The sequence below is a fragment of the Amblyomma maculatum genome, chromosome 2, assembly GCF_055883805.1.
Source record: "Amblyomma maculatum isolate TAMU_Amacu chromosome 2, ASM5588380v1, whole genome shotgun sequence".
Classification (NCBI taxonomy): domain Eukaryota; kingdom Metazoa; phylum Arthropoda; class Arachnida; order Ixodida; family Ixodidae; genus Amblyomma; species Amblyomma maculatum.
This window is the reverse complement of record NC_139345.1, coordinates 84,751,355-84,763,688: the sequence shown is the minus strand read 5'-3', so window position 1 is coordinate 84,763,688 and position 12,334 is coordinate 84,751,355. Positions and strand designations below refer to the sequence as shown.

The window sequence follows — 12,334 nt, the reverse complement described above, 5'->3', positions numbered from 1 at the left end:
CTTATCTTCAACCCCGTGCTTTTCAAAATCACTCGAAACGAAATGGCCCTAGTTTCACAAAATAAAGTAGAAACCATTATTTCGAAACGTCACTAACACTTCCTCTCCATAATTGACAGAAGTGAGATGTTTTCAAGAGGTGCGAATTCGCTAACACGCACAAATCTGTTTTGTCAGTTATTCGAGTCGATACAACCTCATCTATTCATCTGCAACAGTTTTTTGGGAGCTGAAAGAACAGTTAACTGGAACGGAATATTACTAAAACTGCGGAGAGAAATTTCAGGTACATTCGGAATAATATCTCAAAAAGGGAGGACCCTGGCGCACATATAAGGCGCCATACTGCATTGGAAGGTAGACATGTACTGGGACAGTCAAATGATCCCATGTCACCTGCATCTCAGAAATATAATTAGGCAGCTACGACGCCCTCAGATCTCAAAATATCTGCAGATGGTAGAAGAAGCATTATTCTAACCTCTGAGGTAACTAATAGTTTAATGTGATCTCAAGTGCCAGAATGGGCCGACCAGAAGGAGAACCTATGGGCTGGGAACTTTTGACTATACCCCTGTACATGTTCCGATCATATTCGCCGTGCGCGAACTGAGTATTTCCTGCACTTGTTTTGTGGCATAAGAAACAAAACGTGATACAAATGAATCAGCTTACTCGCTAAGCGGAGGCTCTTTGACAGCATCTAGTTTTCCCGGCCGATTCTATGAGGGCACATTGACCGAAGTTTCAGACCATTCCCCCCCCCCCCCCCCCTCCCCCTTAGGAACGTGGAAATAAATATGCATTTACTGACTAGATTCTGTTTCTGGGTCGAAAAAAATAGCAACCAGGCACGGTACCTTTCAATCTTTTGTGTTCGCACTTCTTCGAACAGTAAAAGAACTCCCTCACAAGGCACGTATTCCGTGCTCGCGTTTGGAAGAGATTTAGCGACGTGAAGTCCCGTGGCCCGAATTACACAATTAGCGGGCCAGCGCAGCGCGGAAAAAGAATGCGCTAATCTAACACTTTTCTACTCACTGTATGCCATAGTTGCCAGCAGCGCCTTTTATTTACAGGGTCGCGCAGATAATCTCTCTTGAACCAGTGGCTCAAGTCTTCAAGGTTCTGCAAGCGCTCCATTATACTATATATATAATGCAAGAACTTCATGTCTCCACGCTCTTTAGCTGTTAATGGCACCAGAAAGGCCTGGTCAGCGTTTAAGCATAACATAAAAAAGCTTAACAGGGCTTCTAAGAGATCTTTTTACACTAAAACTGGGACAAAACGTAGGAACGCGCCGGAGAACGACTCAATTTAATCAACGCAAGGGTTTGATTTTAAGGCATAAACCTTTCTTTCCCCATGAGTGGCGTGTACAGGACCTGTGGACAGGGGGTGTCACCACGAGATGTGCACGGAATAACACGAGATTTGACGAGATGTAGCCAGCACGCAGGATATGTTTTGTATTTCTGTCCATACTCTTGAGTCAATTAATGTTTTGGTCATGACAGTGATGTTTCTCATTTGTTGTATTTCTACATCATTTTCACATTCATGTGCACCTATAATTTAAAAGTTAAAAAAGTAACCTTTGCCCTTTTAACCTTTGTAAAAGCTATAAACAGTAAAGGTTACTTCTATTTGATGCATAGGTTACATGCATTTGAAGCGTTAACCTTTGTAAATGTATATAGCATTCAAAATGGCATAGATTACTTGCTGCAACACGTGTACCCTTTGTACGCTGTAATGGTTGGCATAAATAGTTCATTTATCAAAAATGTATTTTCAGCATGCTAAATGTTATGAAATCCAAAACTGCTGGGTATCGATTTCAACGATACACAAATTGATTAACCAGGTTGATGGTGTAAACATACTACAACAAACGAGAAAAATCACTGTGACGGCCAAAGCATTAAGTGACTCAAGAGTATAGACACAAACACAAAAAAATATCTTTTGTCTTGGCTACATCAAATAAAACCTAAGTGATTATTCTAGTAAAATGCATGTTTTCGATCAGGTATCACCGCAAAAATGTAAAAAATAAAAAGCGGGCAACGAAGTTTGAAATATGACCCCATATTATACCACTGTTTGCAAGCCAGAGAAAACCATGTTGAACATGCAGCAAAATAATTTAAGTTCACATTTCTTCTATTGCAATATAAACGAAAAATAGGCATATAATTATGGTTTAATAAAACGAAATAAATATAGTCACTATAATGTAAAACAAAGTCAGCTTGAAGGTTGTATAAGAAACTCAGCGAACACGAAATACAATTAAGTGGCACGGAACACAGCGAACACAAAATACAAGCGGTATAATATAAGAGAATGAAATATTGTGAACACAGAATTTATCATACTTTTGAAGAGGCATTCAAGTGACCAAAATAACAGCTTAAGAGAGGGGGCACAATAAGCAGTAGAGAGAACACGGGTGCCTTCAAAACATGGTGCAATCAAAAACTAAAGATAGAGGGCCATCATTCTGAGCATATCTTTCAACAGCATGCTTATTATGCACAAACACCTGGAAGCCTTCAGAGTGTACAAACTCAGAAAATACAGTACAAATCGCCTTGAGTATATCAACAAATGTCCTTCGCTAACAATTCCATAGTAATATGATGACACTTCCAAACATTTCAAAAAAGATATATAATGCCATGAAGAAAAACTTGTTATTCAACAGTACTGTAAGGTTGACATATACTTCAGGCTAATGTGCTCCGGTTCAGAAAAAAAAAAATGTCACTGAAGAGACTCCAAGGCAAGATACTTCAGCATCCTTGAAAGCGAACTATTTGAGCAAAACGTTTTTTTTTTTTTTTTTTTACAAAATTTGCACACATTTTTTTTTTCAAGAGGATGACCAGGCTTTTCTGGCGATTCTTAGGAAGTCTTCGAGGCATCGTTATAACTTCATGTTGAACTTCGAGGCAATGTAGTTCCTGGCAGAGCAATCATTTGCAGAATGATGTAGGATGAGCGTCGGTGAAAATGCACGTGGATACTTTATTTCCTCTTGTAATAAGTCAGCAGGTGCAATGTGATGGCTCGCTCTAGACTTTCTTTAATCGAGTACTTCCCGCATAAACAAAAGTGCGTGCGACGGAGTTATATGCATAAAGCGCCGTCCTTGCAGGTCACTGGATCTGTAGAATTCCACATTAGAACATTGAGCAACCTTTCATATACAACGCATAGCTGATATTCTCACCAGAGTGAAATTTAATTCAATGAGAGAACAATGCTATTTTAATTTAAATTGAAAATAAAAGTTAAGTCGAGAAAATCGCGGAATGTTTCCTGTATAGTAGGCCCACAATGGCGGGCACTCCTAGAAGCCTAAACTTTTTTTTTTCCTTTCAACCTGAAAACTAGCGACAATGCAACAATTAAGCAAGCAAAGGTCGGACAGCAGCTAGTCGCACAGTTTGAGGAAGCTCGCCCAGTTCGTGTGTAAGGCTGTTCGGGGATCTGAGGCGTCAGATGTGAAATGAGAGCCTGGTACAAACAGTCGGTACAAAGAGACCAAGTGTTATAGCCACATCTCCCGGGGTTTTTACGAGGCTTCAAATTTCCAATGGAGGCCGGTTACACGAAGTCGAACACCTGAGTAGCAACAGAGAACCAGCGAGGTGTACCCGCTGATATTTTATGCCAGCTGATATGGCCCGATCTTCCGACCACGTATACGCATGTGCATCAGCAAAAAAAGACGACGATGCAGTGATGATTGTTTCTGTGGTTTGCTCTTAGCTTTTCTGTATTTTAACTGTTGCTTTAGAAATACAACGAATAAGCGTTGAATTAATGCAAGTGCACCTCCAGCGGCCTCGAGGCTTCAAATGTCCAGGGACTGCCGATGCCAGGTACAGTCACCAATTTCAGAGGTTTTTGCCTCACCTTCGCCGAATGATCAACGCGACTTGTCATTTTCAATATCTGAATTAGACGCCACTCTTGCTTCTTGTCTGCATTCATCTGCACCTGGTCCTGACGGGATTACTTATTCAACCTTATCAAACCTAGGAAGGATGGTCGAACTGCGCTACTTAATTACTTCAATAATATATGGGCTTCTAGTACTGTTCCTGAACACTGGAAGATTAGCCGCCTGGTTGCTCTTTTGAAGCCTGGAAAACCCCTTTCGAACTTACCTCATACCGGCCAGTTGCCCTATAGCAAGCTGTGTTGGAAAAGTTATGGAACGAATGGTGCTGGCAAGACTTGAGTGGTTTCTAGAGAGTAATGATCGTTATCCGAATATTATGACTAGATTTCGCCGCGGACGCTCTTCCATCGACAGCGTCATCAACCTTGTGGCGACAGTAGAACGCGAAAAACGTCACCGCCGAGTAGTAGCTGCTGTCTTTTTAGATATAAACAAAGCTTACGACAACGTCCTCTATGATGCTATTCTTGACAGACTTGACGATGTCGGAGTTGGTGGCCGCCTGTACTTGCGGATTGTGAGTTATCTCAATGGCCACTCTGTGTACATGACTACACCTCATGGAGATACTACCCGCTATCAGGTCTGTCTTTGAGTTCCACAGGGAGGAGTCCTCAGCCCAACTTTATTATTTAACGTTGCGCTAATTGCCCTTATGAGTGCACTGCCAAGTAACATCTACATCAGTTCATATGCTGACGACATCTGCATCTGGGTTTCTGGTTCGACGCGGCCACAACTACGGGCGAGATTGCAACGAGCTGTGTCATCGACATCGACGTACCTACGGCGTCAAGGTTTGTTTGTAGCGGCAGAAAAGCGTGCGGCAATTGCATTTACGGGAAAATGTGTTAGACGCTACCCGATTACTCTTCATGGAGTCGTAATACCGTACGTCTCCAGGCACAAATTCTCGGGAGTAATTATTGACCACCGACTATCTTGGTCGAAACATATTAATATGGTGAAGAAAAGGCTAATCAATTTTTGCCATGTACTTCGTTTCATAGCTGGCATCAAATGGGGTCCAACTGAGCGCTCCTTACTACGGCTTTACGAGACTCAGTTTGTTGGCTACATCCAGTGCTCTTCAATATGAGGGTTTGCTGCTTGCGGACTTTAGAGAGCGCGCAAGCGCAGGCACTGAAAATATTCTTTGGACTGCCCAGGTGCATATGCCTTCTCCCACAACGTCACCCATCATGATCTTCTTTCTTCTCCCCTTCCCCAGTGCAGAGTAGCAGGCCAGATTTTAATCATTCCGGCCAACCTCTCTGCCTTTCCTTTCAATAAATCCATCGATCTAGCTATGGCTAATGACTAACTAGCCACTAACCAGTACTAACTAATGACTAACAAATCACTAATTAGTACAACTTATTCGTTAGTCATAACTAGTCATGAATAATGACCGACGACTGTGACTATGACGTCATCCCATGGTGACGCCATCGGTCGTGACATGTCCAGATGTGACATCATCCGACCATATCTAATAACCAGAACTGACGTCATTATCAAGTCACATCCAGTCACGACGTCACAATTGGTCATGACGTCACCAGATCCCACCAGGCGTCCGATCCAGGCGTCCGTGCGGCGCCTTTCTTTTGACGCTCCCTCGAACGCCGCACCACACAGCATACAGAAGCAAACGCAGTACAGCTGGTATCAGCGGCGTTTCAAATTGGTTCAGGAAAGAAAAGGCGCGATACCTGTCCCGCCGTGGGGGTGCAGCAGTAAGACGCCCGACTACTGTGCCGGAGTTCCCGGGTTCGAACCCGACCACGGCGGCTGCGTTTCGATGGAGGCAAAACGAAGCGGTGCACCGTGTGCTGTGCGATGTCAGTGCACGTTAAAGATCCTTAGGTGGTCGAAATTACGCCGTAGCCCTCCACTACGGCTCCCCACTTTCTCTGCACCTCGGGTACTACTGGCGTGGCATGTACAGTCGTGAGCAAAAGATACAACGCTCAGCCGGAGGCGAGGCTCGAGAAAACTACATCCCAACTTTATCTAGCAACAGCTATCTAAGGTCGAGACAACAGTGGCGGTGCCCCATTTTATCAACATGCATGTGCCAATGTCGCTGTCCCTTACGCTGTCCCTAGATGGCATTTCGATGCAGTTTACCGAACTCTGTCACTGGCTAAGTGTTGCATACATTTTTTGCTCACGACTGTACAACTTTGTTTTGAAATACGTGCGCTCGTGCCTCGACTGCTAACGTCGCAAGACACCCACTCACCGTACTTTGGAGAGTAGCAGCCGGTCCCTTGTCCGCCTCGCCCTTTCGACCGTATTGGCTTTGATTTACACGGGCCTCTCCCGTACACTGCATCTGGAAAACGATATTGTTGACATTCATCAGTTGACGCGGTGTGATGAAACCGCAGCACTCCCCGCTGCGACAGCTCAGGATGTGGCATCATTTCTTCTGTGGTGGTTTGTCCTTCGACACGGCGCCTCTCGTAAGCTGCATAGTGAGCAGTGACCGTGGCCGCGTCTTTTTGTCTGACGTTATCCAAGCTCTGCTGCGAGAGTGAAACGTCATTCAACGAACTTGCACTGCGTACTACCCGCTGACCAACGACCTAACTGAACGTTTTACTGAACTGTGGGTGACTGCTTCGTACATTATGTTCGCGTTGCCACACAGTCTACTACATGTTTGTTTCTTCCTTCTTCCTTCTCTACGGCCGAGATCCCTCCGTCGCCATCGATACTGCCACCTTGATATATGTGAGGGCACCATTGTTCCACAAGCTGCTCAGTATACGGTGAAGACTGCCGCCAGATTGCCCGGTACTTAACGACCTCTATCCAATGCCTACAAAAAGCCCGTAACGAGGACGATCCACCTGCCCCGCATTTCCTTATAGCTCTCTTGTCTGGTTATGGATACCTTCCAGTACACCGGGATTCTCCAAGAAACCTCTTGCCAAGTATTAAGGTCCCTATTCTGTCTTGAAGCGGACGCTTCGAGTGAATTACCTTGTCGAACCCCTAACGTCATCTGCCGATCTCCGTCGCTGCAGACGTGAGACTGTGAATGTCCAAAGGCTCAAGCCTTACCATGACCCTGCGGTCTTGACCGCCACTTAAGTCGCCAGGATGGATCCTCTCTGACCGGAGCCCATTGCAAAGAAGAAGATGGGCTTACGCTCGAGCCACATGGTCACCGCCTGGTGCTCGCTCCTGGCTGGTCTCGAATATCTCGGGCTGCTGTTACGCCTGCTTATGTTCCCAAGACATTAGAAATAAACCCCCACCTTACACCATCATTATCATTATCACTAACTACTTCGTCATTGTCATCGCTACTATCATCCTCGCTTCAGAGGAGGAGAAGTACGGTCCGTTTCTCACGGGCCCGGCGTGATGTGCTATTTGCTGGCTGTACTGGATTTACGATAAAGCAGGCAAAAAAAAAATAAAATATCCCGGCATAATGTATTGGTTTGCGCGCTCTTGTTTAAAAGGTTCCAGGTCTTCAGCGCAGAATTAAATGCATATGCGTTTATACCATTAATAATTCATTATGGCGCCTTTAAGCACCTATACTTGTGCCTGAAATATTTTGTTATTGTAATTATTAATAACGCACAGCCATGCCAAATTGTTGAGATAATTCACTCACACAGTTCCTAACTGCGTCTAGTATCAGCGTCTGCGGGTCAAAATGGTGGCAGAGCGACAGCTTTTGCTTCGAAAAACTGGCGCTCAAAGCTCTCAAACTTCTTTGTGAGAAAGTGAGAACATGTCTTCAACTGGCTCGTACCCTCATTCGAGAAAGAACAGAAAAAAAACAAAACAACAACATATTTCTCCGTCTCTGAGGAATAAACAGAGCTAGCGATGGTTGTATTGTCTACGCAATTGCTTACATTGTCTATCTGTGCGACGTGAAGTGTCTTTTTTCCCCCCTGACCTCTTTGCTAATTCAATTGGGCAGGAAAAAAACAGTGTGAAGAGATTGCATCAAACTGCTGTTGTCGCGCATATTGGATAGATACAAATTCCATTCGTCGCGGTATATGCACGCAAAAGTCGCATCTGCCACGGACAATGTTACGTCCGTTCTTTTTCTAAGGTTTCCTGTTTACGCCTCTCTTCCATCGCACCCTTTTCGTTTCATAGGAATATATTGAGGTAATGCGTCCTATTACGATAGCAGTGGCTACAACCCTAAAAATATTCACCGAGCGGCATTGTTAACGGATATGTCCTCAAACAACATGAAAGAACGTACTTATATGGTCAACTATTGGGCGTCAGGTGTTTTAGAGAAAGAGGAAGGGGGAGGGGTCTACGGATCATGCTTTTCAAAACATTATATCTCGAAATGCCACCTTGACCTTAGCTGTACCCTGCATCCATTTGGCAATGCTGAGCTCTATTATTTCTCTGCTTTAGTACGTTGAGGTTGTTGCCGGCTGCAGGTGGGATTAGCCTTGAGTATTCTGTCGGCAATTGCTGCACCGTATAGACATTGAAGTGTTAAGATAAAAAAAAAAAAAAAAAAAAAAAAACAAAAAAAAAACAGGCACATGCCTAAGACCTCGCGGGCCTACACTGCTTTGCACGCAACCATTCATAATAGTGCATAGTCCACTCCAGCTGTCACCATCTGCAGCCAAGGTTCGCGTCCTGCATGAATTTCAAAAGAAAGCCTGAATTCTATACCTTTGCAATGGTTCTTGTTTACTCTAAGAGCCCTTTTATGGTCTGTGTAATAATTAGTACATCAAAGTGAACATGCCATAGCGGCGAGAAATGAACATGTTCTAGAAAATAGCAGCTGAGGGACGAGAAAGAAAAATCAAAGCGGTGAATCCGGTCGAGACAAATCACCGGAAAGAGGCTGATTTATGCGTTGGATCCGATCAGCAAAATTTAACTCACCCGTTTGACGCCTGTGAATTGAATCAGTAAAAGGAGGAACGGAAGCCTGCATCTATACTATATAGCTACTCGCGCCGTCGCGCCTTTGAGGTCGCACACTGACTCGATGGTGTCGAGCTCGTGCAAAAATGTACAGGCGCGTGAGAAGGCGTGTCTCGGAGCACTCGAGTGCTTCTCCAACGTGAGAATGGAGCGAAATTTTACACCATGCACTTCTTTTCATGGCCAGGGCGTGTATTGAAGTGAAGCTGCACAGCAATAAAAGTAGGAACGAGCAAATGCCTTAATTGCCCATTTGTTCCGCAGCACATCGGCTCCAGCACTTTAAATAAGTCTATTCATGAATGTGCAGTGCACAAAAAGACGTTGCTTGCTAGATTGAAATGCTGGTCACCGTGCAGACAGTGCTGGAGTTCAGCTTTTTGAGCTGAAATTCCAGCGAACGAAGGTCAAAATATAAACCATCGCGAACAGTTTTAGCTTTTTCGGCGTCATGCAATGATTGATCTAAGCCAATCTTGCCTGTCTATAACAGTGCAGCATTAAACGCGAGGCATGCTTGCGTTTTTCCATGTCTCTTGCTATGCAGGAACACTCGGCGTTGGTGATCTTGGAATCGGTAAAAACGCCCTACAGGTGGACGACGATCATGTGTGGTCCGGCTTGCACGGCGGATGTTTGCACTTACAGGTAGTGGGTCTCCAATCTGTCAGCGGTTGTTTGTTTTACAGCAGCTAATGTAAAGCGTTTAGCTAAGGCTAAGTGTTGGTTTAGTGAAACAGGCGGTTCAGTTGTTCAACTAAGGATAATTGCAGCGCCCAGGCTGATCATAAACAGAGTTTTTCTGACGGCCGCCACCTTGATTCAACTGCGGCGTTGCCTGCGGTTCCTGAAAATCGCTAAAGATCATTGCTTTTTCTCCACCCTGACAGGAAACGACTAGAATGCATTGATTTTGATTGAGTGACGTATAGGCCGCCCAGAGAAACCATCTAGGAATCAGCCCGAGCCCCTGCACTTCTTTACGTCATTATTCAGTAACCTGAGAAGCAAACCGCGTTTGGAGACTATCATAAACTCAAAAACATTTTTCGCGCCCATTACAAGAGGTAACGGCCGGTGCTATGGAGTTCACGTCAGTCATAAATATATGCCTCGCTGAAAGCAAGCATTAAAGGCGCCTGCTTTGCCTACGTTTTTCATGTGGGATGGTCGCAGGTAATTCATTGAGATTTCGTGTATCGGTACAATTTATGAGGGGTGCTTTTGACAAACATATGCAATTAGGTGCCAATCAAGTCCTGTTTAGCGCTTCGAATTTTGTCCTTTAATTGCCTTGTTAAGACGCACTTACAAGCACACAAACAGCGGCAATCATAGCGCGAAACATCAGCGATAGGTGCAGCGGTAGAAATCAGAAAATGTATTTGATTCAAGTAAGTATCTGCAAAATAATTGCAGATATAAACGAATACAAATCTGATTGAGCTCTCATTCACAAAAGTTCATTTATATTTCAAAAAGTCAAATATATATAAATCAGGGAAATGAATCTTCACAAATATTGTTCATGCAAATATTTCCTGGCGCGATCGCTTGCTATAACTGTACAATATCTGCCCAAACATTAAAAAAAATATATATAGTAGTGAAGTAGTGTAACGGTAGAGCAGGCTGTAAAAAAAAAAAAAAAGAAAAAAAAAAGAAGAGAAACATTTTGGCCGCTATTGAAAAAGAAGATACCTGCCATGCTGATCGAATTGACACACGATGCCCGTAAAGACATTCAAGAGCTCAGCGAGCGGGCGCCCGCATGGAGATTAGGCGGCGACAGCCACACCTTTCAGAATTCCGGTCGCGCGTCCGGAACAGCCCGTGAGATAAAAAAGAGCACTGGCGGCGGAGAAACGAGGCTGAAACTCTTACAAAGCAGCAACAAATCCGGTAAGAAGCTTTTTGTTTCCCGTGACGTCCGTATTGCAGAGCTCGCTATCCCTACAGCCTCCAAGGTCATCATTCCTGCGAACAGGGCCAACGCCTCCTGAAGCTAACTAGCGTTGTTCGCAGCGCTGGTGAGTCGCGGGCCGAATGTATCCGCGAATTGCACGCGGTGTCTCCCTCCGGTCTGTCGCCGGCTCTGAGGCAATGCCGGAGAAGAGACGCCGGGCCGCCGCGCTGTATCTAGCTTCCGAGGAGTCCTCGCCTCCTCCAGCAGGGGAGGTGCACGTCCGGCAAACGCTCACCGTCTCTGCGGCCGTCCAGGATATCACAACGCTGGCTGCTGCGGCGGCATATCCGCGGCGGATGATGCGCCATTTATCTCCGCATCTCGTCCGTCACAGCGTTTCTGCCACGGTGAAGTGAGCGTGCTCGCACAGTCTGTCCGTGGCCGGCCAGAAGCTGCAGCAGTGAGCCCGCCGCCCGGATCCGTTGACAGGGGACCAGCGGTTGCTATCTTGGGGGACCACTCAGTCGCGCACGACTCGGGTTGCGTCGTCGTCGCTTTGAGCTTAGATATACCCGCGCGCACGGACTCACTCACACATACCCGTGGTCTACAGTGGCATGCGGACGAGACGGTAGCTAGCCGCCGGCGTCAGTGTGTTGCGAAGAATTTTCGCAGCGGTAGGCACATAGCGCACAAATGGCTGCGCTCTTGACGAGGGCCGGTCTATGCTTGCTGCTCGTGCTGCCACTTTTAGGGGCACTGGCTGCAGAGAAGAAGTACAGGTTCTTCAGGTAAGCGTCTACGTTGCAGGCACATTGCTTAAGGTATAGTTTCGGGTTCGAGAACTGAATGTTGAGCTATGCTCGCAGCGATCTATGACAAACCTGATGACAACGGTGACGTAAGGTAAATGTGACTCGGTGATTGTTCGCTTCAGTTTGGGGGGAATTGTCCCTAAAGCTACCGGAACATTCGAATTCGCATTTTAGAGGTCGTACCGCTAGGCCTTACGCAAGATGCAGTTACGTGAAACTTTTAGCAAATAATCACTGTGGGAAGCGTCAGGCACCAGCTCTATAGCCCCTAGTACGGTAGATGATTATTATGTTGATATTATTATGGCCTTTAATGGGCGTTCAGTATTTAATCAATAAATAGGCTAAAATAAATAAGAAAATCGAAGGTCAATTTCTTCCCTGAGTAATGGGGACATGTTTTTAGGGACTAGCCTACAATTAATGTATATAGCGCATTATTTCGCATGGAGGCGATGACTATATTTAGGTTTTCTTATTTTCAGAAAATCTGTAAAAGGAAAACACGATGGTAAGTAACAAATTTCACCACGACTATTCACGTATTTGCTTAGCGTGGGGATTGATAAATGTTTTGCTCAGACTCGTTTCAGTCTGTCTAATTATCACCTGCTGTGCAATGCATGAATGCTTCTAAAATTGAGCATGTGTTGCAGAAAAAAGTAATAGTATTGGCCCAGGTGCCAT

The 12,334-nt window shown here is 45.1% G+C and overlaps 1 protein-coding gene and 1 long non-coding RNA gene across 4 annotated transcripts in view; one reads left to right on the top strand and one right to left on the bottom strand.

Annotated features, from left to right (window-relative positions):
- The window catches only part of LOC146199179 (uncharacterized), a 51,728-nt gene extending 40,468 nt beyond the window's left edge, over nucleotides 1–11,260 (bottom strand). The window contains exons 1-2 of the long non-coding RNA XR_014705047.1: nucleotides 11,128–11,260; nucleotides 6,228–6,320 (exon numbers count right to left, since the gene is read on the bottom strand). This is a non-coding gene — a long non-coding RNA (uncharacterized LOC146199179). The remainder of the gene's footprint in view (nucleotides 1–6,227; nucleotides 6,321–11,127) is intronic.
- Nucleotides 11,261–11,281: 21 nt separating this feature from the next.
- LOC146199178 (hemocytin-like) overlaps nucleotides 11,282–12,334 on the top strand; it is a 111,324-nt gene continuing 110,271 nt past the window's right edge. For 2 of the 3 annotated variants that reach the window (XM_084594641.1, XM_084594639.1), the window contains exons 1-2: nucleotides 11,282–11,623; nucleotides 12,133–12,158. In XM_084594641.1, coding sequence (XP_084450767.1) covers nucleotides 11,529–11,623; nucleotides 12,133–12,158 — 121 coding nt within the window. In that variant the 5' untranslated portion in view covers nucleotides 11,282–11,528. The remainder of the gene's footprint in view (nucleotides 11,624–12,132; nucleotides 12,159–12,334) is intronic. The other variant, XM_084594640.1, reaches the window with a different exon arrangement.